The sequence below is a fragment of the Mugil cephalus genome, chromosome 18 (assembly GCF_022458985.1).
Source record: "Mugil cephalus isolate CIBA_MC_2020 chromosome 18, CIBA_Mcephalus_1.1, whole genome shotgun sequence".
NCBI classification, from domain to species: domain Eukaryota; kingdom Metazoa; phylum Chordata; class Actinopteri; order Mugiliformes; family Mugilidae; genus Mugil; species Mugil cephalus.
Genome location: NC_061787.1, coordinates 9078738 through 9101700, shown reverse-complemented (window position 1 = coordinate 9101700; position 22963 = coordinate 9078738). Strand labels below are relative to the sequence as shown.

At 39.3% G+C, this 22963-nt stretch overlaps 1 protein-coding gene across 1 annotated transcript in view; it reads right to left on the bottom strand.

Annotated features, from left to right (window-relative positions):
• Nucleotides 1–1188: 1188 nt before the first annotated feature.
• plxdc2b (plexin domain containing 2b) overlaps nucleotides 1189–22963 on the bottom strand; it is a 98271-nt gene continuing 76496 nt past the window's right edge. The window contains exons 10-14 of the mRNA XM_047568459.1: nucleotides 19308–19368; nucleotides 18189–18342; nucleotides 11647–11685; nucleotides 6465–6631; nucleotides 1189–5047 (exon numbers count right to left, since the gene is read on the bottom strand). Coding sequence (XP_047424415.1) covers nucleotides 4928–5047; nucleotides 6465–6631; nucleotides 11647–11685; nucleotides 18189–18342; nucleotides 19308–19368 — 541 coding nt within the window. The 3' untranslated portion in view covers nucleotides 1189–4927. The remainder of the gene's footprint in view (nucleotides 5048–6464; nucleotides 6632–11646; nucleotides 11686–18188; nucleotides 18343–19307; nucleotides 19369–22963) is intronic.

Genomic DNA, 22963 nt, shown 5'->3' with positions numbered 1-22963 from the left:
TGATTGGCTCTCTAACAATTTACAGTCTTGGCATGCTTTCGTGCATTAATTACAGTGGCATTTGACCTCTAATCACACAAATTTTAAAGGTGACCAGTGTTGCTTTGCTCTAAAAATATGGGGTTAATATCACACCACAATTCATATGAATATAGACCCGTTCATGGCCTATATCATTGTGACGTCACGTCATTAGCTGGAGGCAAACATAGGGAAGCTTGAGGCGAACACGTCACTTTTAACCATAAAAATGTGTCTTACTGTATTTTTAGCTGCTAACACACACAAACACACACACAAAAAAAGAAAAAAAATCAAAAACATTTACTTGAAGTTTTATCACGTACCAGCCACTACCAGTCGTAGACAACTTTGGTTTGTCTTTGGCCACTAACGGAAAGGATTGGAGTGAGACAATCAACAATGGGCACATTTCATATCAGATAAAATTAATATGTAATGCATCTTCAGTTTCAGTCTGGATAACGTTATGGGTTAGAATAAATCGTGACTGAAATTAAGTTAAGTTAATCATTATTTAAGGGGATTATTGTTACATGCTAATGCTAACCGCGAGCTAACACAGTTGCATGTGAGTTGCTTGTTTGTGTGTCCAAGCAGAAGTTGCATTTACTACGCAACCCTCCACAGTGTTTCCACTTACTTCTTGTAATATCTTTGTAGGAGAGGCTTCACTTCATAAAGACGGACCAGACTTCATCTCCTCTGTGTCCTTTGGTCAATTCGTCCATCCAGTGAGCAAGTGTAGCGGTCAGTGAATATAGTCAGAGTCAACTTTTTAAAATAACACTCACGGTCTCGGAGAGTGAGTGTTATTCTTATATTCTCTAAAATATGTGTGTTTCCTCGTCCATTCTGACAAAACAGCCCATTGTTATATGCTAACTGCGTTTACAGGCTATTGCGTTTGAGATGTTTTACATCCAGTTAAGCCCCGCCCCCAAAGAAAACGTCACATTGTTTACAAACCGTGAAGCGGGTCTATATTGAAAAAACACAATAAAATGAATGTTACAACAGTGAAGAAGAAAAGCTATAGTATAAAGTATTTAAAACTCAAGTTTAGAAGTTAAAAAACATGATTTCAATCCTCTGTTAAATATGCTAACACAATATGTGTTGATCTGATGGTAGTCACGTACGTTTTAATGATTTACACAGAGGCACCATTCACAAATCTGCACAAGTGTGATAATTTTTTACGACATTGTTTATTATTTCAAATGTAATCAAAACAACAGTAGTTACAGAAATTACAGACAGCTATGATACTGTGATTTTTTTTTACTGTGTGCTATGAAGCGTCATGATAAGATTAAACAAGGTCACACTGGAGGAAAAAAAAAATCTTAACGCTGAGCTCCTGCACTTTGACGTTGACTTAACATCGTTTAACTCAACTCAACAGAGAATAAAGAACAGCACAAAGCGGTATCTCAACAACGCCACTGCTGCTTTCATCGTCTCGCATTACACATTAATTAAAGTGGGAGTGAAATCGTTTAGTCCAGTGAAGCGCATGTCGCTGACAGACAACCTCCTGTGTCTACGATCTCATCTCAACAAGCACATGTAGAAATTTCTCCACGGGGATCCGTCTGTCAGTATTAAAAAATATATGTCCGTAGTCATGGAGAAGCCACTGGACCATTTTTTTTTCTCCTGCATTTTAAACACGGTTGTGCAAAGAGTTAATTAAAGAGGCTTTTAAAGGGGTTTGTACTCTGAGATGGTTTCAGCGCATTTATAGATATTTGTATGTGTGACGGATTAAAACAGCAGAGTGAGTCCTTAATTCGGCGATTCATGCATATGTGCATCTTTGGGGTGAGGAGTATTATTCATAAGATGAAAAGTTAGCTCCCGCCCCCTAGTAACTGTTGCTATGCGTGTCAAGTTTCCGACTAGATCTTCACGTCAGCAGGTTGCAACGATACAAATTTACCACCAAAAATTAAAAGCAAATAAACAACAATGCCTATGTACTAACAGCGTGAAATATGAAAGCGGGCTACTTACAATTTTTCCCGCCTAAAATGTTGCTAGTCGATTTTATTAGCTAAGCCTTGCTAGCTAAGTATAAGGCTGATGTTAGATAACTGAACTTGTTCAAAAGGCTTTTTTTTGTTTGATGTATATGTGATGGATGCGTACACACAATATATTGAAAACCCGAGGCTAAAGCCTTCAAGGAGAAGATGAGAACAGTCACTAGCCTATTAGCTCTGTTTAGCTAGCTAAGTATAGGGCCAGTGTTAAATAAGTGAACTGACTTAAAACACTGCCTGTGGATGACTTGACTTTCCAGCTGAGTTAAATGCTAAAAGACGGAGGCTAAAGCTGTCAGAGAGATGATAAGAACTGTACCTTGCTGTTTTCTAATTAGCTCTGCCTAGCTAGCTAGACAGTAAAAAGCTAACATTAGTTGAATTAATTCTGATTGACAATTAAATGTTTCCAGCAGAACTAAATGCAGTATGTGTACATGTACATGTTGCGATAAAAGAGGCTAACGCTGTCCTATAAATGCAAATAAAAAATGACAACAAGAGAAAATGCTTCGGGATGAAGGATGATCGATTTGCAAATGTGCGTTGAATGTTAGGATATATTCTGGTAATGGAGACAAAATAAAATTACAGCTACATTTTTACTATGTGGTTACTGATAGATTGCCATCTTAGTTTCCAGAGACATAGCTTGGCGATACAATTTAATTTAATTTTTTTTATCATTCAGTTGGTTGAATTTCTTTCCATTGATTTTGTCTTTGGGTACTATATTCATGTTTTTAGACAACATTTCTGAGGCACTGACTTTTTAATTACCATACTGTTTAATTGGCTGCTGTTGACTATTAAGCTAGCTAATAATTTAATATAATCTGGTGACTGCAGTTAGTTAGCCAAATACGCTAACAACTGCAGCTTCCTTCAGACTCCGCCCTCCTAAATTTTTTAAATGTATCCCAAACTGGTTAGCTGTGCCTATGGTTGCTAAGCTACAATTGGAGAGATGCTAATCGCCGGAGGGGGTTATCTTGGCTAGTTTTAATGGAGATTAAAATGGCTCCAAAATACCACTATAGTAAACCAGTATTTAGCAATGAGGGGAGGCTGAGGTAAAATATCTGAAAATATGTCTCACTCAAATTGATTAGTCTTTGGTCTCAATGTGATGGCGATAAAGTGGAAATAAAAAATAATCCAGATGATTGTTATTTTTCCGCATGTTCATAACAGAACTGAACGGTATTTAATGGTGTAATATTGCACGATTTCTTTAACAGTAGAATTCCTGGATTGCGGATGTTTAGTGTCTCTAAAATAAGTCTATAATCATTGGTGTAAAACGTCTGGAAATATCGAACAGCAGAAATGAGTGTTTGAATCGCGTATTGGTCTGTGACAGCAACGCCTGAAACAGTATTCACATTTAAGTAAAAAAGTAGAGAAAAAAAGGCCACTCATAAAAAATAAAAGTTCTTCAGTACCATCACTGCTCTACTACAAATGTTTGCCTGGAGTTACCTGAATCTGCAAATGTTTTGGCCTTGGTATGAGTGTTATTTTCCAACACTGATGACTGTTGAACGTGGACGCAGATCTGGTTATGCTCAGCAACGTGACAAGAAAAGGAAACTACGCTGTAAAATCAATAAAAAAAAATAAAAAAAACCCAATCAGACCAGTGTGTTTTCTGGCTCCCACAAACTGTATCCTGACACCTCTGAATAAAATCAATAAGAACCCACTGTGCAGAGCCAGCTCAAACATGTGCACCCATAAACCAGGTGGGCATCCAACCACTACTGTAAACTGCTCTTCTGCATTCACGCACACAAATCACTTACACTTCAGAAAATATATTCACACTCACAAGCGCCTGTCTTGTAATCTTGCATTAGTACCACATGTCAAATGGAAAAGAAAAAGAAATGTGCTTGAAATAAATTGTGCAAACTCTAGTCAGGGACAAAAATGGCACGGCCGTAATGAAACCAATGCAAAAATATAACATAATAAAGAGAAGGATAGAGCGTGCCCATCACCCTTTCAACTAGAAAAAAATAAAAATAATAATAATAAAAATAAAAAAAAACACTGAGGAACGGCTCTCAGTGAACAAAAAAACATCTTGCGCTTCATTTTCAGAAAATGAAATCAGCCAAACGTCCGAAAACAACCGAATGTTCAGAGCATCACTCCAGAGATGTGATCGATTACAGGGACAGGAGTTCAGCTCACGTCATGTCACCCCTCTGTGCAGAGAGTGGGCTGTGGAAAAGTCAATGAAGCCTGCTATGGTATTGAAAAGCAATACCGACGGTCTGTACAGATAAATGTGCCAAAACCTGTGAAAACGTCAAAAAATGAAAGAAAAAGGAAATCAACTCAAAACCTGATGGATATACAAAGGCCTATACTGTATAACCACCACCGACAGTAAAGTGGAAATCTCTGTTCACATATTGTTTTCTGAAAATATATATTGTATAATTCAACCTGCTCCCCCTCTAGGCTGTCAGGCTGTACAGTCCCTCCATGGCAACATGATAGCAGCCGTACACACTCTTAACCAATGCCGACGGAGGAGATGACGTCAATCCTGTCCCCGGCTGATCAGTCCCTCGCCAACAGGAGCTGAACAACAGGTTTGTCTGGGATCAGTTTTCAGGGTTATCTCGCGTCCTCATGTCACCGTCTCCCGTTTCCCAGTCTAATCAAGCTCGCAACGAGCCGATGCCACAGTCTTAACAAGTCTTTGTGTACACTGAGCTCCTCCACCGAAAAAAGCAGATCCTGGAGAGGCTCCCGGGTTGAGAAGTCCCCGTGGAGCGGGAAGGAGGAGGGCCGGCACAGAAAAGGGGGGAGGCCGAGGGGGGATGCGGACGCCCCCTCCTCCCTCAGCACTGCTCGGACTCGATGAAGCCCTCCTTCTCCTGGCCCACCGGCTCCACCTCGGCGTAGGCTGGGTGACCCGACCCCCGGCGGAACTTCATGGCCGGCCACCTGCTCGGGCGTCTCTGCAATATCGGCCAAGAAGTCTCAATGTCATCAACGTTAAACCAGTTACTATAAAATGCAATAGTTATCCACAACTTGACAAATTACGTGACAAATTAATATTCTGCAAACACAATATAGAACATTTGTCTTCAACAGGGGTCCAGGTGCTGCATGGGGGTCGCAAAATTTTTGGTTGATTAGACATTTTTATGTTTTTTTTATTATTATTTTTTTATTTTCCCACAAATTTAAATTCCTTTAATTTAGTAAAGGGATAAGGGATAGCTCAATATTAAGTGCAAAAAGACAATATTAATGTGTATTTATACATAGGCCGACTTGAATGGGGTCCTTGGCCTGAAAACCTTTGAACACCCCTGATATAGAGATGATATAGTAGATTAACTAATAATAGATTTAATATGTGTATATAGAAAAGACCCAAAAGATAATTAGACCACATTGATGAGCCATACTGTTGCACTGAATGAATGAATTCACTACCACTGAGAAAAGTCCCTAAAATCATCCTATATTAACTTCCATGGTTTTTACTTTAAAAAAGAAATGAATTTGTGTGACTGGTCTGGGTGATTGGTGCCATAAATGTTCTCTAAAGCTGGGATTCTGGATATTTTTTTGAGGCCTGAGAGGTTAAACCATACAGTACATCACTTTTTATTTATTTATATTTTAATGAAGTGCAAAAAGCTTCATTTTTGCACTTTTCAAGGCCTTGAAATTCGTCTGTAACTCTTAAGGAACCAGATTAGTATAAATCGACGGTTAGAAATAGTCCAGTTTCAGTGATATTTACTAGAGGCTACTATCGTGAATGAAAAAAGCCACAAAAGGAAGTTTGAGTGAGTGTAAATGACGAAGGTTGAATTTTAATTTATATATAAATGTATTTATAATGTGTTATACATCATTCATTTATTCACTGATTGAAGTTTCATCGTCTCCACCTGGTAAATCTTATTTAGGAGAGGAAATAAATGAGCTGCATGTGTTTTAATTCATCTGTTCTGACCTCTCTTCTTTCTTACACTGGAATGCCTGAGAAAAAAAATATCTCCATGAAATTAAATGGTTTGTACACATTCCTGACTTAATAGCAGAGTCTGGAAAATCGTAGCTGTCTGCATAGTTTGTGAAATTAGTCTGAGAAAACTTATGAATGTTCGACTGGTTTTGCTGAGGGTTTTTCCCCCAGCACAAGAGTAGAATAAAGGATTAATGGTTTAGTTTTCTAAAGGTTCAAAATGTCTAAAATGCAGCGCAAACATATAATACAGAATTAATCCAGAAGCTCGTGGTCTGGTTTAATGAATGGAACAAATTCTTTTCAGTCCTCTATTGTTCAGATTTTTCTTTTTAAATATAAACTCAATTTCCTCGTTAAAAAGAAGAAGTGGTTGTGTCGCCGCTCACCTCGATGAGGAAGAGGCTGGCTGCGGATGTCGGGTGATGGTAGACGTAGACGGTGATCAGCACGCCGGCTATCATGATGAGCATCACCAGCAGGATGCCCAGGATCAGACCGGTGTGAAGAGGATGTGAGCCTGGCGCCCTGTCCACAGCACTGTCTGCTGGCATCGCTACAAAAACAAATAAATAAATAAATAAAAAAGTTTTATACTGCCAGCAGATATTCCTAAGGAGACCTAGACTCCACTTAGAAACCACTTTGTTTTAGATACATCATGACCTGTATAATCTTTAGAGACAAAACACAAAAGCGTGTGACAGTCTTTTACACTGAGATATAAAGACTATTTCTATGGCTTTAGTGTGTCATAGCTACTGGTTTAATTATTGTTTTGCTTCAAATGCTGTAAACGCTTTTTATGGAGTATTTTCTTCACTGTTACTGCACTTTCATCGGTGACCAGCAGGGGGCACTCATCGTCCATGAATACAAATACACCTTCACTCTTTAGATGTCACCACGTTTAAAAAAAATAATTTAAAAAAAAAAAGGCATTTTTCATATCAGTCACATTTAACTGCAAATCTAATTTGGCCGCGTACGTTTGAAAATGGCCCATTTCCACTGTATCTAAATGTGTTTCTGATTATTTAAATATAATTTATTTCACCGAGTTCAAGGATCAGGATTAAAATCGAGCCTTTAGCAATGACTTCTGTTTAGGTATTCCTAAGCAGCTCTCCTCTCCTGCGCCAAGGTTAGCGGCGTACAGTCCTGACAGCAGGTCTACATAGTCTGATAAAGTCCCATTGTAGCCCCCACATGTGTCACTGTGAACTGGACAGGCCGTACGTGGCGGCTACATAATAAGTCTGTCCTTCAGCAAGCCTTGGAAGTCAACACTTCGTCTCATCAGATTCATATTTGAATCTCAATGTCGACTCAGTAGGTGCTTTCAGAGTTACGATGATAACGACTCCAGAATAAGAACAGAGGAACCAGGTACAAAGACGAACGGCGTCTCCGTGTCCCAGGTGAGAGACAATGATCACAACGAAAGTGATCATGAAACCAGTAGAGCGAGGACTCTGCATCCGTCCTGTAGCTGATCTCCACTCACATAGCTGTCTTCTCCCCAGGCTCCACCCTGGCTTTAATTAGCGGCTGTAGCCACCACTGAGCTTGTCAGCCAACCAGCCTCTCCCCTGGCTCCCTGCCTCCCCGCCTCATTGATTTCCAGCACAGAGAATAACTGGGCGGTAATCAAACCCTTCCAGTGAGTGTGGGCAGTCCCTGTGAACGTATGCACACCATGGCTGGAATAGAAAATACAATTTATTGGATAATGTGCTGTGCTTTAAGCAGAACAACTTCAAATAATCTGACTGAACCAACAGTTTTGATTTTGTTTTAAATAACACAAGAGTCAGTTTCTTTCACAGACGGCCAGGAGTCGTATCTTTAGACAGAGATAGGTGGAGATAACGACATTATCACATTTTTCCTTTTGTGCTTCTAATGAGCAGACTCTGAGTGTTTGTCAGTTTTCCAAACGATGCGACAGGCTGTTAGTCTGGGGTGTTGGAGGTTAGCAGGGGGCACGTGGCTGAGGGGAGATGTGGGGACGCTGAGACATCAACCAGCGGGATGCGAGCAGAGACGGCTCGGTCTAAAAAACCCCCGGAGCAGCTCGGCGCCCTGATACTGACAGTTTCCTCTGGACTAAACCAATGAGAGAGCAGAGATAAAGGTCTCAGAAGATCACATACACTGGGACGTAGGAGGTTGTTCATTTATATTTTATCACAGTGTGGCAGTAACGACTTAACAAGAATGACAAAATTGTAACGTGATGACAGACGACAGTCACGTTGCTTGGCTTGGTAGCCGGCTAGCATTAGCTAATAATAGCACGGCATGAAAAATAAAGATGAAGATGACACAAAATGATCACTTAAGTCATAATTTCGAGAGGTCAGATTAAAACACCTACGTTCTTGGGGTAAATCCCCAACCTTGCCCTCTGATCGCTACACTGGGGAGTCCTGACCCCTACACAAAAGGACGTTATAGCTTTCACATCGTTACTAGCAAGAAGTTCCTTATTGTTACATTTGAAGTCAAAGACATGATGTTTTTTGTTTTGTTTTGTTTGTTTGTTTTTTTTACCTCCTGAGACCCTGCATCCTCATATGTGGACATTAAGTTTTTGGTTATTAGCTTAGCAGCTGATTCTCATTCAGACCTGTTGTCCTCATAACCAATTAGCAAGTACTCATTTGAGGACGCTGGGATTTCATTCTTTGCAATTCTGTCTTTGCACAGCAATGTCCGATATTAAAATAAGCAGTTTTACATTTGGTTACACATTGTTGATTTTTTTTGTAACATACAGTGAAATAATCCCTGTGTCCACATATGAGGACATATTTTTTTAATATACTTCTTACATCCTAGTGATCCTAAATACCTTGGAGAAATTCAAAATGCATACCAAACAGAGCAGATATGCACGTATGTTCAAAAAACAAAAGGAAAAGGTAAATTGTATTTCTAGGATTTGAAGTATTGTCTTGTATTTTCCAATAAAAATGTTTGGACAAAAAAAAAAAAAAAAGAGTCTGGCTACGACAGGCTTTTTATTTAGAGTAAATTTCCTATTTCTTCAGACAAACCTGTGCTGGTTAAGTAATGCTGAATAATCATCACTGTAGAACAATGCAGTCACACGGAGACAGAGACGTGGCCTCGTCACACTGAATTCATTCATTCCTCATTAGCTCGGCCCTCGTGACAGCTTGAACCTGAGGACACTGACTGGGCGCTAATGGACAGCGGCGCTCTTAGACAGCGATAAAATCCATTAGAGCTTTTCAGAAAGAGGACAAATGAGACCAGTGGAAACCTGGCCAAGCTGCTCTTCTTCAGACAGATGAATACAAATGTTCACACTTGGCTAATGGGTTTCAGGGAAACCAACAATACAAAGTGAGCAGACCTATGATTCAACACCTTTGTGAGCGTGAGCTGAGGAGCCAGTGGTGCTGGGAAGCACTTTCACCTTGAATCCCATTATTCCCAGGAATGTGCCGGTGGAGGGTTAGACGCATGGAAGAAATGCACAGAGATATGATCAGAGGCGCCAACGCAAGAGCGCCAGAGTGATGGGGAGACGTGCAGCGTTCGTGTAATGAAAGTGTGATGGAAGCCGCGGATATACAATTCCTCCCGAGCAGGAAATGAAACATTTGCGAGGCTATCTCCTGAAAATGATAGAGCTGAAAGTCAAAGTTTGGATGTTTTGGATACATTAGCAGCTAAAGAAAACCGAAATTACTCTGGAGCATTATCAAATCAAATCAAATCAATAATAATCAATGTTAAAGACACTGTCTCAGTGTCACACTGCGCTGGTGCATTAGCATTATCCACGCAACCCTTGAGGTTTTTCCCCCTAAAAGTCTTTTTTTATTTTGTTGCAATGGCTGGAATGAATTTAGCTCAGATTTAAAACTGAAAGGGCCCCATGCTTTTATTTTGCAGCAGGAAACAATTTAATTAAAATCAGGAAAATCAGTTTTAGTAGCTGGAAACCGTCATGTTTAGAAAATACTGTGGTTTGGCTAGTTTAAGACAGTCAATGATGGAGATAATAAGAACATAAACTAATAATGAAATCTTTATAACATTTGGGATATGTGCTCCCTGTAGATCACATTCAATTTTTTCATCTGACTATTTTATAATGGTCTTTAATCTCATGACACATCAGCCGATGATTATTCGTTGGCTAATGTTGGGTTGAACCAATCAGATACTGTCTCTTGAGCCACTGATTCTCAACCGGTGAATCATACGACATTTATAGAAATAGGATTATTTTACCCAAATGTGACCTTTATCTTCTTAAACTACAGAGGGATTTTGTTCTCTAATTACATCTGATTCACAAGTGTAATTTACCGTATTTTATTAAGAGATCTCGCTCCCGGGTTGCATTGTTACTACATAGTTACTTCATGACACAGTTAATGCAAACTCAACATAATCTGCATCCCTACTTTTTCAGTGTTCATAGACTATTCATTTCTTAATAATGCTCTTACTATGGAACATTATGTTCAGGTATTGACTGTATAAACTACAGACAAACTCATTGTGACATCACTGGATTCTGAACCTCAAAAATGAAGCATGAAGTAGGCGGGAACCACGGTCGCCATGTTGGATGAGCTTTACTCCACCCACACGTGACCATTCCAAATATGGACGTGGGCGGTTGTGTCGGACGTTAAGATCCGCCCACCCAACTCTCTGCTACCTGTTAGCTCACGCTATCTCCTGTCACTCAAAGCAGGACTGTCCTTAATTATGCAGAATTTTAAAACTTAATAAAAAATAAACGAATGAGTTAGAAAAAAGAATTCAACCCTTGTACAGTTGTCATGAATAGTGAAATAAACCACTGAGACCAAAACTGTTTTTTTGAACCAGGCTGTAAACTTGGGCTTTTTAACAATAGGAGTCTATGGGGATTTGCTCCCTTTTGCAGCCACCCTCAAGTGGCCACTCGATGAACTGCAGTTTTTTACACTTCCACATGGGCTTCAAGGTTAGCGCTTCAAATTAAGCTAAGCTAAGCTAACTTCCACACAGGTGGTGAACGTTATTTGCCACTGCCAGATGAGGGCTGTGGTCTTTAGCAACCTTCACCTTTTTTGTCCATAGTCAGATGACACTTTGGTGAGTCTGCACCTTGAATTAATCTAATTTGAAAACAAACGGGCAACTCCATCTGCAGAAGAAAATCATGTGATCATCGTGGTGAGTTCGTTTCCCAAATCAAAACAAAGAATCTTCTGACTTGGTTCATGTTAACGCATCACGTATAATTTGTAAAAAGGGCTTTTCATGAGAGTACGTGTTGCTTAGATGCAACTATAGTCCAACTTTTAGTCATGCAGCCTCTAACCGCTGTTGCTTTCCCTCACTCCAGTCCAGAAATATAACCCACGGAGGACAGTTAAGTATTATAGTCAGCTGCTGGATAAAGTTTATCGGCTGACTGAGCCACTGCTCTGCCAAAAAGATAAAAAAAAAAAGCAATCAGGGACCAGTACATCAGTAGTAAAATCAAACCAGGAAGCAGAGCAACACAAACAACGTGGAAGTGGCAGGACCTACCCTGGTTGTCTCTGAGATGCAGAGCGATCTTAGTATCATCTGTGAGGAGACAAAGGGAGAAAAGAACCGTGAGCGTCAGACATAACAATCAATATTTCTCTTTGTAGTTTGTTTTCGAGGCTGTGACAATACAAACGACCCCCCCCCCCCCACTGAAAGGTCCCAGAAGAGATCAAGCTCCTTTCATTAGCGAACCCTCTTTCTTTACTACACTTAAAATCTTATTAAAAATGAATGCCTCCAATATATTGGCTCAGCATCCATAATTCAACACATAAAAGCAGTCTGGGGTTAACTATACATGTGAAATATGGAAATGTAGCGTGACCCACTTCTTCTTGAAGGGTAGCTGGCATTTACACACATCATAAGCTTCATATTATGCAAATTTTGGCAGACACACAGCACCACTATTTTCCACTGAATGATTGATTTCAAAGGGATTTGGTATGTGAGTTTCAAAAAAGGAGCGAATCAATCATTAAAAATCACATCGCTCGGTAATCGGCAAAGTTTTGTACGAGAGCGAGGGACGTAAATATGGATTATTACCTCTGCTCCGATGCAAATATATACGTCTAGGTAACTGCTTATGTGCTAGAAGATGCCAGATGTCATGTAATATGTTCCATTTTATTCTCATTATTCTCATATATGTGTATGGACGTTGGGTTACACGGAAAAAACTAAAGTCAAGACAATGTTTTAACCATGAATCAGATGATAAATATTGAATACAGTTAAATTAAACCTGAACTGATTTTTCCTTTAGGCATAGACTTTTGAGACGGTCCCTATCTTTGTCTTATACCTTTGTACTCGATAGGAGAAAGATCACGTAACTGTGAATCTGGTCAGAAATGTTTAAGATACAGAAAAGAAGAAAAATATTCTTTCATTGGCACTCCCACACATAAATTACAATGTTGGCTTAAAAACAGATCACTGTAAAGATCAATTTGCATAAAGGTGAATGGCTTTAAAAAAAAAAAAGTCTGATTCCTTTTCACACTTCAGGAAAAACTATTCAGTTTAACTTTGTATCTACACACTACAGGATATAATTTAGTATCGTTTGGGAGATCAGGGATGTAATGTCACGACGACATGGCTGTAAACATAATGGAGACTGTTAATTTACTAATCTAATCAGCAACGACATCCAGTAGGTGGCAGTAATGCATCTTCAAGGTGGTTTGCCAATCAAACAAAAAGAAGAATTTGAAAGAAAATGTTTTGGGAGACAAGACAAGGTGTAGAACAGAAGCAGAAGGTTTTATTTTTTTGTGTTTACTGGTGATGTGCAGATCGATACTGAAATGTCGATACTTCCGATACCAGGTCTTTATGCTCTAAAATCGATTCTCAAAAATCAAAATATCGATACTTTTGATACTTTCAATTCGAGGTAATGTAGTAAAACAGTGGAAAGTAAATAAACTAGTGAGTTGTGGCGACAAAACAAACCTTGTGAAACACTTCAGTTTAAACCACAACATAGAATATGAGGCATTTATGATGAGGACAGAAGAGGAGAGAACAGTGTCAGAATTAAGACACAAGTTTTCATTTTATAGTAGTTCTTAATATTTAGACAATGATTCATTTTAATGGTCTTAGTATTTTACCTATTTTAATGTTGTTGTATGATTGGCGTCCTCTGTTGTTGTATTAGCTAAATGAGGCCTCTAAATACCTCAATATACTTCTGAGTTTAAAATAAATAAATAAACTACTCTGATGCCTTGTATTCTTTATAAAGCTATGATTTGAAATACACTACTTTTTTTTTGTCTTATCAGACACATTAGGGATGTATTTGCACAAAGTATCGGTATCGGATCGGTATCGCCGATGCCAGCCCAAATTTTACTTGGTATCGGAATTGGAAAGAAAATTGACGGTATATCGAGCATCACTGGTGTTTACTGATGATTGACACAACCTTAAGCTTGTCCGTATCCATGTAGACGCTCACTGACCGGTGTTAAACTACCAATATCGTCATAATTCAGTTTTTAAATTCAAAATAGCAAATATGCTTGATATGAACTCTGTAAGAGGTTCAGGAGGTTTAAAAGTGGATCTGGAAACCTTCTCATAACAAAATAATCTAATCTGGGCTGTACCGAGAAAGGTCCAGAACATAAGTAGGTATCTGTCACACTTGAGCTTATTTTACAGGTGACATAGAGTAAAACCTATAAATCAGGCGTATTAAGAACTTAAGACTGGGAGCTGAGATACTTCCTCCCACCCGCTACGTCTCGTCCAGCTGTAGGACACCTGCACATACTCCAGCCTCACCTTTGACCCTTTCAGCTGAAGAGACCTGCCACAAAATCCGCTATAACAAAAACAAATACCGCAGCGAAACCTCTTGACCTCCTGGTCGCTGACACACACAGACCAAACATTTTACTCCTCAGATCTTCTCTCCTCCTCCTCCTTCTTCTTCTTCTTCCCCTCAACCCCGCCCCCGTTTGATCTGCAGGACTACTCGTCGTGTTTTTTGCCTCACAGCTGTACAGTTTTCGCGCTCCTCCCTGCATCACAGAGCGCCGGCCAGCCCCCCGCCCCACCCAACCCCACCCCGACGGATGGTCCATTTAAACTCAACCCCTGCAACATGATTAATATGGGTTCTATGGAGGAAAGGTCTGTCTCTGTCTGATCTACTGGGAGCGGGAGTAAATGCCATTTTGTGAAAATGAAATAATGGAAAGCTCAGACCTGAATGTATAAAACCTTAAAAAAAAAAAAAAACAACTCAACAATAGAGGGAAAACAACATATGTAGACTGTAGACGCCAGCAGCACAACAAAAGAGCGTGTCTCTGGCTCTATAGACGAAAACAATCTAATTTTCTAGGCCACTTTTAATGATTTGGTTGCTGGACGGAAAAGCTCAATCAAATGAAACCCAAGACGTTAAGTAATGAAGCTGATCAGGCATAACATTATGACCACCTTCCATGTCTCCCCAGTTTGTGATCTAGAGAATTTGGAGCTCGGGTCAACACCTCGTGCTGTTTTTGTTTTGAGTTTTTGAGTTGTCGTCAAGGAGCCATCGCTATGGGGTGGGGGTGACTGATCTGGTGTAGGTGGGTGCTACATGTCTAAGTGACATCCACATGAACACCAGGTCCAAGTTTCCCACCAGAACATTGTGTTGTCACAAGATGGTCGATGTTATTCACCTCGTTTATTCGCTTCAACTACAATATGATTGGCTCAGTTTCTTAGTAGTATTTCACACCAACGACTAGACATCACACGAATATAAATACCTTTATGTGTACATCCACTTCAGATGTACACACAACACTATTTGGGTTTTGAGCACTAAAATCAGTTTATTTATTTATTTTTTTAATATTATACCTTAAGCAGAGACTTTAAGGGCGCTGGGCGTCAGTGAGTATTAACACCAACATTACTCACTAACATTAGCACATAAACAAGCAATAGGATACAAATACATGCGACATATATTTGTAATTCCTTTTCAATGTTCCTCATATTTGGCCGCGTAGAAGCCAGATACTCAATAAAATACACATCTCAATCTGTATTACGTCCTCCAGACGCTCACTTCCTCCATATGTAGTACATGGAGGGACGGAGCACATTCATTCATCACAGGGATGAGAGTGGATGTCTGAAATGATTGGTTCTCCATCAGCTCGCTGCGCATCCCAGATATTACAAACAAATAACGCAGGTGGGAAAGGAAGGAGGACGCTGACTAAAGTGCGACATATGCTTTTAGTGTTGTTTATATGCACAACGCTTCATGTGATGACAAATATAATGACGTGACGCTCGAGGAGCCGAGCGGACCCCTTCTTATCATTTAGATTTAAAACAACCACATACGGAGCTGGTTAATATAAATGGCCTGTTTACTGAAATACATCGCTCCACGGTCACATAAAGGGAAATGAGCTGAAAAGTGGCTCGACAAAGTCAACTCATAACTCTGGCTTCCCCGGTGGCGGTGGTGGAAGTAAACAAACTTCAGGGGACACCTTGGCCGTTTCGCCGTCATCAGCTTAAGAACTGCGTGTGCTGCGTTCAGAGAGGATTTGCATTAGATATCTCTGAGATTATGCTGCGGAACGGCTCGGGTCAGTCTCCTGCTGCAATGTCAAAGGAGCACGACCTCGCTGACCTTTGCTGTTTTCACACAACTTCACTGAAGAGAAACACACGATTAGATGAAATGTTACATCCGTTTTATATATAGTGAGATTATTCACTATTTTGCATATTCTGTGTCATTTTAACACTTTGTCTTGTATGCTTCATCTATACTTATATTTTTATCATTTTTTAAAGTCAGTGCTGGTGTTGTTTCATGTTTTTCATCTTTCTTCTTTCTTTCATTCATCCAAGGTTAGATAAGTCTCTACTGCCTTAACCCTAAGGTTTTTTTTATTTTAAATGCACACATTTGAAATAAAAAAAAGATATATATATTTTTTAAAATTAATATTTCGTGCACAATTATGATAATAATGTATGTTTATACATAGAACTAGGCCCAGTTTAATATAGAACACATATAATAGGTAGGGGGTTCCTACTTCATCTCTCCATCAGTTTGGGGGTCCTGACTTTAAAGACCCCTGTTCTAAGCCCATTACTTGTGTGCAGGATTTCAGTATTTTTAGGTTATTTGACATCCAAATTGCAAAGTTTTTGAACTTTAACGAATATAACCACATATGTTTAATAATGCAAACTTATTTGACTTGGACAATTAACGTAAAGCACGTGTCGTTACCATGACACTGGGCCACACCACGTACTTTTGTGAAATCGGGGAATGATTGAAAAGCAACACAAACACAGTGGAAATCGAGCAGAAACAAACCTTGAAACGTTTCAGTCATTTCATGGACAACAGAGAAGGTCCACAGCACATAATAATAAAAAAATCAACCTATTGTTTCTAAGTAGGTTACTCTGTTTCCATAGTAACCTCAGCTAGCAGTTCTTGCAGGTACATGTGTGTTCAAACTTCATTAGAGCTGCCTTGTGATTGTTGGTTAAGATTTTAGAAAACATTTAGATTTTCTGCGAGCTAGCTGATAACCTTAGACCACTGCTGACGTTAGTGTTATTAAATCAGAAAATCTATGAGAAAAATGTAGTAGCTTTACTTTAGATAGACCTAGCTACGGATATTTACTCTTTGATACTAGCACTAGCTACGCGGTCCTGGAATTGGCATGCAATGGCTTTATTTGGTATAATACGTATGAATAAATATCATTTAGTGGTAATTTCCAGTGGAATTCAGTTGGTCACAAACATCTTTAGAGTCAGCTCATAATTTTCACTCACTCAAAAAGTGATTTTTTTTTTTTTATCTCAAGAAGACTGTGCCTCCACTGGACAAGTCTCCATTATTATTTTCTTTTAAGGAGCTATATGAGACATTTTATAGTAAAAAATAAAAGATAAGTACTCCAATTTACCGTGTATTGTTTTACTTCAATTTAAATATACCCAGTGTTAGTGATGGTGTTTTAGTTGTTAAGCTAGCTGCCTGAGGCTAACGAGCTGCTAATGAAATATTCAGTAAATGCTTATGCACTGCTGGGTTTCTGTTCTTGTGTATATTATGCACATTTATAGTTTTGAGTTTTAATCTATATTGCCACTTTCTGTTGATTTTCTTATTGTAAAGTTTATTCTTATAAATTCTTCTTATTTTAAGTCAGCATTTGCTTTGATGTTCCTTTTATAAGATCTTTGCCTGTTAACTTGGCTGTATATAGCTACCTTTAAGGTAACTATACACAGCCAAGTTAATGATATTTCTTGGAGAACATTGACTGCCTAGTTGGTTCGTCTATTTGACGAAAATGTAATTTCTTTTTTAACTCCACAGTCAAAGGACCCAAGTAGATCAAGGCCTCAGATATGAAACATAACCTTGAAAGTGAGACGGTAGCTATAGGTAATAAAAAGAAAGCCTGAATATCTGGATCAGATTGAGCCAATTTCATTACACTCTAAAAGTCTCTTTCCACTCACTGTAACAAAAGCCAGCTCTTGCCCTAATTTCCTATTAAGCGATTGGCCTTCAAAAATGAAATTGGCCTTCGCAGTGAAGTAATGAAATTGAATGCCTCCTAAGTAACCTGATAAATAATTAAAAAAGAAGAACAGCAGGATGGGGTCCGTCAGAAAAGGACATTTTCAGGAATATAAGACAGATAGGGAGCCCGCTGAGCTGAATGAACGACTAGTGAGATTTGTCCTAATTCAGTCTTTTAAAAAGTTGGTGCAAACACAGCTGCTGTGCTTTAGTCCACTGTGTGCCATATGGAATACATTTTTTTTTCTAGCATAAGTGGAGGGCGACAGTGCAAATTTATGCGCGCTCTCAACCAGAGAAAAGTCTTATGCATGTTGTAAAATAGAAAACACATCAATACCAATAAAGAACTGCTCCAGCAAATACACTTCATTTAACATCTTGCCAGAACAGAGTATCCATCACTACTTGAAGCTCTTTTCTAGTTTACCTTCGGTGGGGATGCTGGTGGGAGGGTGGGAGGTGGACAGGGCGTCCCCGCCTGCAGTGGTCTCTTTGCTTCTGGATGTTGTTTTGGCGACAATGCTGGTGGTGAAGGGGTAACTATACGTAGTGTCGACGATGTCACACATCTTGTCCTTGGTCTAAAAAAAAAAAAAAGATGACAAGTGCTTTATGAGGCTTGTTTGTGCAGTCGCAAAAGAAGAAATGTGTATGCGCGAGGAAATAAGAGGGTTGTCCCTGCGTACTGCAGCAACGATTATTCATCATCTGGGCACCACCATACACACCATTAGCATTAGCATTAGCTAGTAAGCCTCACTGGCTTCCTAGTATTGATGCGTGATAACCGTCGGACACAGATAATTATCGATCCAATACTGGAAAAAATTATGTCACGTTAAAAGTGTTTTCCGATAAAACTACAATAAACCAAGATTGCTCTGATTCCGATCATCGTTTGCAATAAATGTTAAGCAGAAGTTCAGAGAGGAGGGAAACGGAGCGTCATAAGTCACAAGTTTAATCATCGCTACGACGGCGTATGGAAGGAATACACCTGAATCTAATCGGTTAATGCTACCAAACGACCAACAGCCAGCAAAGAAGGCATCCGGGTCTGGTCTTGTGTCTATCAACAAGGCATCTGAAAAGATCTAAAGCCATGCACAGAAAAATTGCTGAATCTATGGCATTTGACAATTAGCCATTCTCTGTATCTGAAGACCTGGGGTTTTAACAAATAATTAATCACTTGGAGCTGTGTTATAAAGTTCCAAGCTGCCACTACTTTGCAGACACATGTTCATGGTTTGATCGACAACGACGCACAACAAGTTTTACCACAGACATTTGGACGTCTGACGTTAGCCCAGTGTGAATGCTAAGTGTGACAGCGCACTAAGAATACTACAACATGCAAAAGACTGCTTTCACAAGAGTTTACCAGGTTGTGTTTCAAGTGAATTCATGTTTACACACTACATCCTAGCCTATCCAATCAGTGTCAGTATCGGTTTGGACAAGCAGCAAGTTATCGCATTGGTGGACAAAAAACAGTTATCGTGCATCCCTACTTCCTAGTGCATGATTTATCTTGAACGCTCACCTCATCTGGGCAGCTGTTGTCCACCCAGTCCTGGCGATGGCGATCAAAGCCGCTGGAGCATCTGAGAGCAGAGGGAAGGAACAGTCATCAGTCAAGTAAATAAAGTGGTGCAGGACTCATAGTCTACTGCCATGCTAGTCATCTGTATGTTTGTATTGAAGCACAATGAGAAAATTTAATTAAGAGTCAGATTTAACAAAAGGCGACGGCGGTGGCACTAGAAAATAATTCAGAGGGCGGCAACCTGGACTGAATCATGAATATCGGAACAGAAATCTGATGTGTAAAGGGGCACAATTCAGCAAGTTGTTGGCAGGAAAAAGTGGTGGATACCAAGGTAAACTAATCTCAACTTTGAGGCAATTTAATGAAGTGATGCAGGGACGCAGGTGTCATTTTTGAATTGTGAGGGACCAAGCTGTGAGCAAATTTTGTGTAATTTGGGCTTTAACTAGTGCTTTTGTGGTTTGTAGCTATGGGTTTGGTTTGACTGACCTTGCCTGGTATACACAACTAGTTGATATAATCAACTAATATATAGTTAATATTCAGGCTCATATACTAATATCAGGCTCTTTAATATCTCAAGCCTTTTAAAAAGCTTGTCCCAAGCCACAAAGAACTTCATACAAATGTTTTCCAAGCGGGGGTGCTCTCCTTACTGGGACGAGTACACTGATGCTTATTTGTGAAAATAGGTCAAGTGCTCCGTTAACAATTTAGTGGTTTAATTTGAAATGCGCTGAATAATACTTCAAGGTTTTCTCCTCTGAATCAAGCTGCGAAACAAGCATCCGCACCTCCCACCGTCTGCCACCCTCTGAGGTCTGGATTCAAAGAGCTTAAGGAGGGAGCGGCTTTGTACAGTATGAAGATGTGGGATGTGTGAGGGGGAAGTTCAATGGGTCATGGGGCCTTGGGGTAACTCTATCACGGTCCAAGGCTTCTTAATAACCTTGAAAGGCGGCGGCTACTAATTCACTCCGCTGTAAAACGGATCAAAATTAGAACTCGCCCACCAGTTATTTCGACATTATTCTTGTTTCCTCTCTGGGAGGAAAAGTTAATATGCAAAGCAGTAAACCCCACTCACGCTGCGATCTGTTTAAAAAAAGATGACTGACCAAGTCTAAATGCTGTGGTTACAGCGATAGGAGTCCAGTAGCGTCTCAGACGTCCCCCAGCAGGTTCCCTTCCTCCACTGAACATATTGTTATGGTAATGGATTTATTTGAAGGAGCCCGTTTTCATCTTTCAACCTCTCTTATCATCTCGCTCCTTTTATCCCACCTCCCAAGAAAAAAAAAATCAGTCCATCTGTTCAATCAAGCGAGATAGATTCCTCCACTGAAAAAATCCCCCATTTTTTCCCCAACCAGCCCCCACCTCAGCCCAGAGAGCAGGCAGCGAAGGAAACACAATGAGACTCAGTATCACTGAGCAGGTCCAGTCTAACCTGGTCTCTATAGGCAGCTCCCGTTTTTGTTTCCTCTCAGTAGCATCCATCTCAGCTCGTTGCAATATAACGCAGTCAGCCACGGTGGTTTTAATTAGGAATGGGCCGAGGGGCTTCATTTGAATATAAATGAGACCATGAGGGAGAATTTTATTTATTTTTTTTTTTCAGGTTTCCAACAGTCACAGCAAGACAGATAGATTATATTAGCCGGCTTCAGTTTCTCACTCATTGTTTTTTGGAAACCACAAATAACTCAGCTTACTTTATTCTAGTATTTAACTTATAATTAACTGAATCAAACTATTCGCCGTGTTTTAGTAAACACCAGCCAGCGTGTTTCCAGTTTTTACTTACCTCTCTGTGCTGCAGATTTAATAATTACCCTGGATACATTCACAGACGATAATGCATTGGGGAATTTTATCGTATTGATCAGCCTCACGGTTTATTGTTCTCCCTCCTGCTGCCAAATCAAAGTTACTGCTGCTGCTGCTTCACATTAAAAGCGCTTTAATAGGTTTCCAGCTTTGCTGCATGCTGCTGTTGTGTGGATCCGTGTGGAAATGTATTAAGAATATGTGGGTTTGTTTGACTGCAAAGACACATCCTGCCATACAACTACCAGAAGAGCTAAAAAACCAAATCTCCCTCTTATCACGTCCGTTTGTCTGTAAACTTGACTAAAACTTTTCTTCTGCATTTTTTCTGTACTGACCAAGATTGTCATGGTTTGTTTTGCTTTGTCTTTTTTTAATCCATACCCTTGACAGTATCATGAAACAGAAGACACTTGATGACTTTGATTGTTACGTATATCCTCATATAGCCTCTGTCTTCCTTCATGTTAATTCAATTACTTCATTTAACAATGTCAGATGCTGTAAACCCATTTTGGATCTATTTTTTTATTTCAGTTAAAAAAGCGAAAATAAAATACTAAAAAAATATTATTTATTTCAACATACAAAATCTCTAGCATTTTTATTTTTTTTTGTATATCTTGCTCTATAGTTCAATATTTGGCCTAGCAATGCAGAAAAAAAGTCATTTTGTAGGTAATAATAATGACATACTAGAGGTTTTAATTTATTTGAATACTATTTCTAAAACTTTCTAAAGACTCATATACTAAATTTATACAAATCTGATTTTAATGTCTCAGCTCAAATGTGTTTGGTCAGAGCGCTGGAGCTGACCAATCAGAGCAGATGAGGCTTTTTTTTTCATGGCCTGTATCACTGTGACATCACGACATTAGCTGGAGGCAAAACAGAGGGAAGCTTGAGGCGAACGCTGCACTGTCAACTGTGAAAATTTCATCTTACTGTATTTTCTGGAGCCAAAACCGAAAAAAAAAACAAAAACTTTAAGTCTTATTGCATACAAGAAAGGATTGGAGTGAGACGATCATCAACAACACTCGTGTTTGCAGCGCACACTTGATATCAAGTAAGATTAATATGTAATGCATCTTCAGTTTTAATCTGGATAACGTTATGGGTTAGAATAAATTGTGAGTGAAATTACGTTATTTTGATCATTATTTGGGTGATTCTTGTTACATGTCTATACTAGCGCTAACTGCTAGGCTAGCTTACTCAGCGTTAGTTGCATGTTTCAGGGGTGTCCAAGCAGAAGTTGTATTTACTACGTTACCCTCCACAGTGGCTCCACTTACTTCTTATATCTTTGTTGAAGAGGCTTCACTTGATAAAGACCAGAAACTGTTCATCCAGTGTGTGAGAGTGTAGGGGTCGCTGAATATACTCCCATCAGTCAGAGTTTACATTTTTTAAAATAACACTCATGGTCTTGAGTAGTGAGTCTATAAGTTTATTCTCTAAAATATGTGTCTATTCGTGCCAAAACAGTCCATTGAAATATGCTAATCGCATTTACAAGCCAGCATGTTTGAGATGTTTTGCCTCCAGCTAAGCCCCGCCCCCCCAAAAAACTCACATTGTTTGTAAAGTGTGAATAGGTCCATATAGAAACAAAAATTATGAACCAAATAATCTCAGTTAGTTTTTTCATGCAAACCGTTTATATTTAACAATATGCATTCAGTTTTAATCATATTCATTTCACACTGTGCCATGAATATCTCCTGTTATACTAGATTTCTTACTTAATCCTGTTCAAATACAGAAAATAACCTGATTATTCATATCTCTATATGACTGTAGTATTAAGCAGG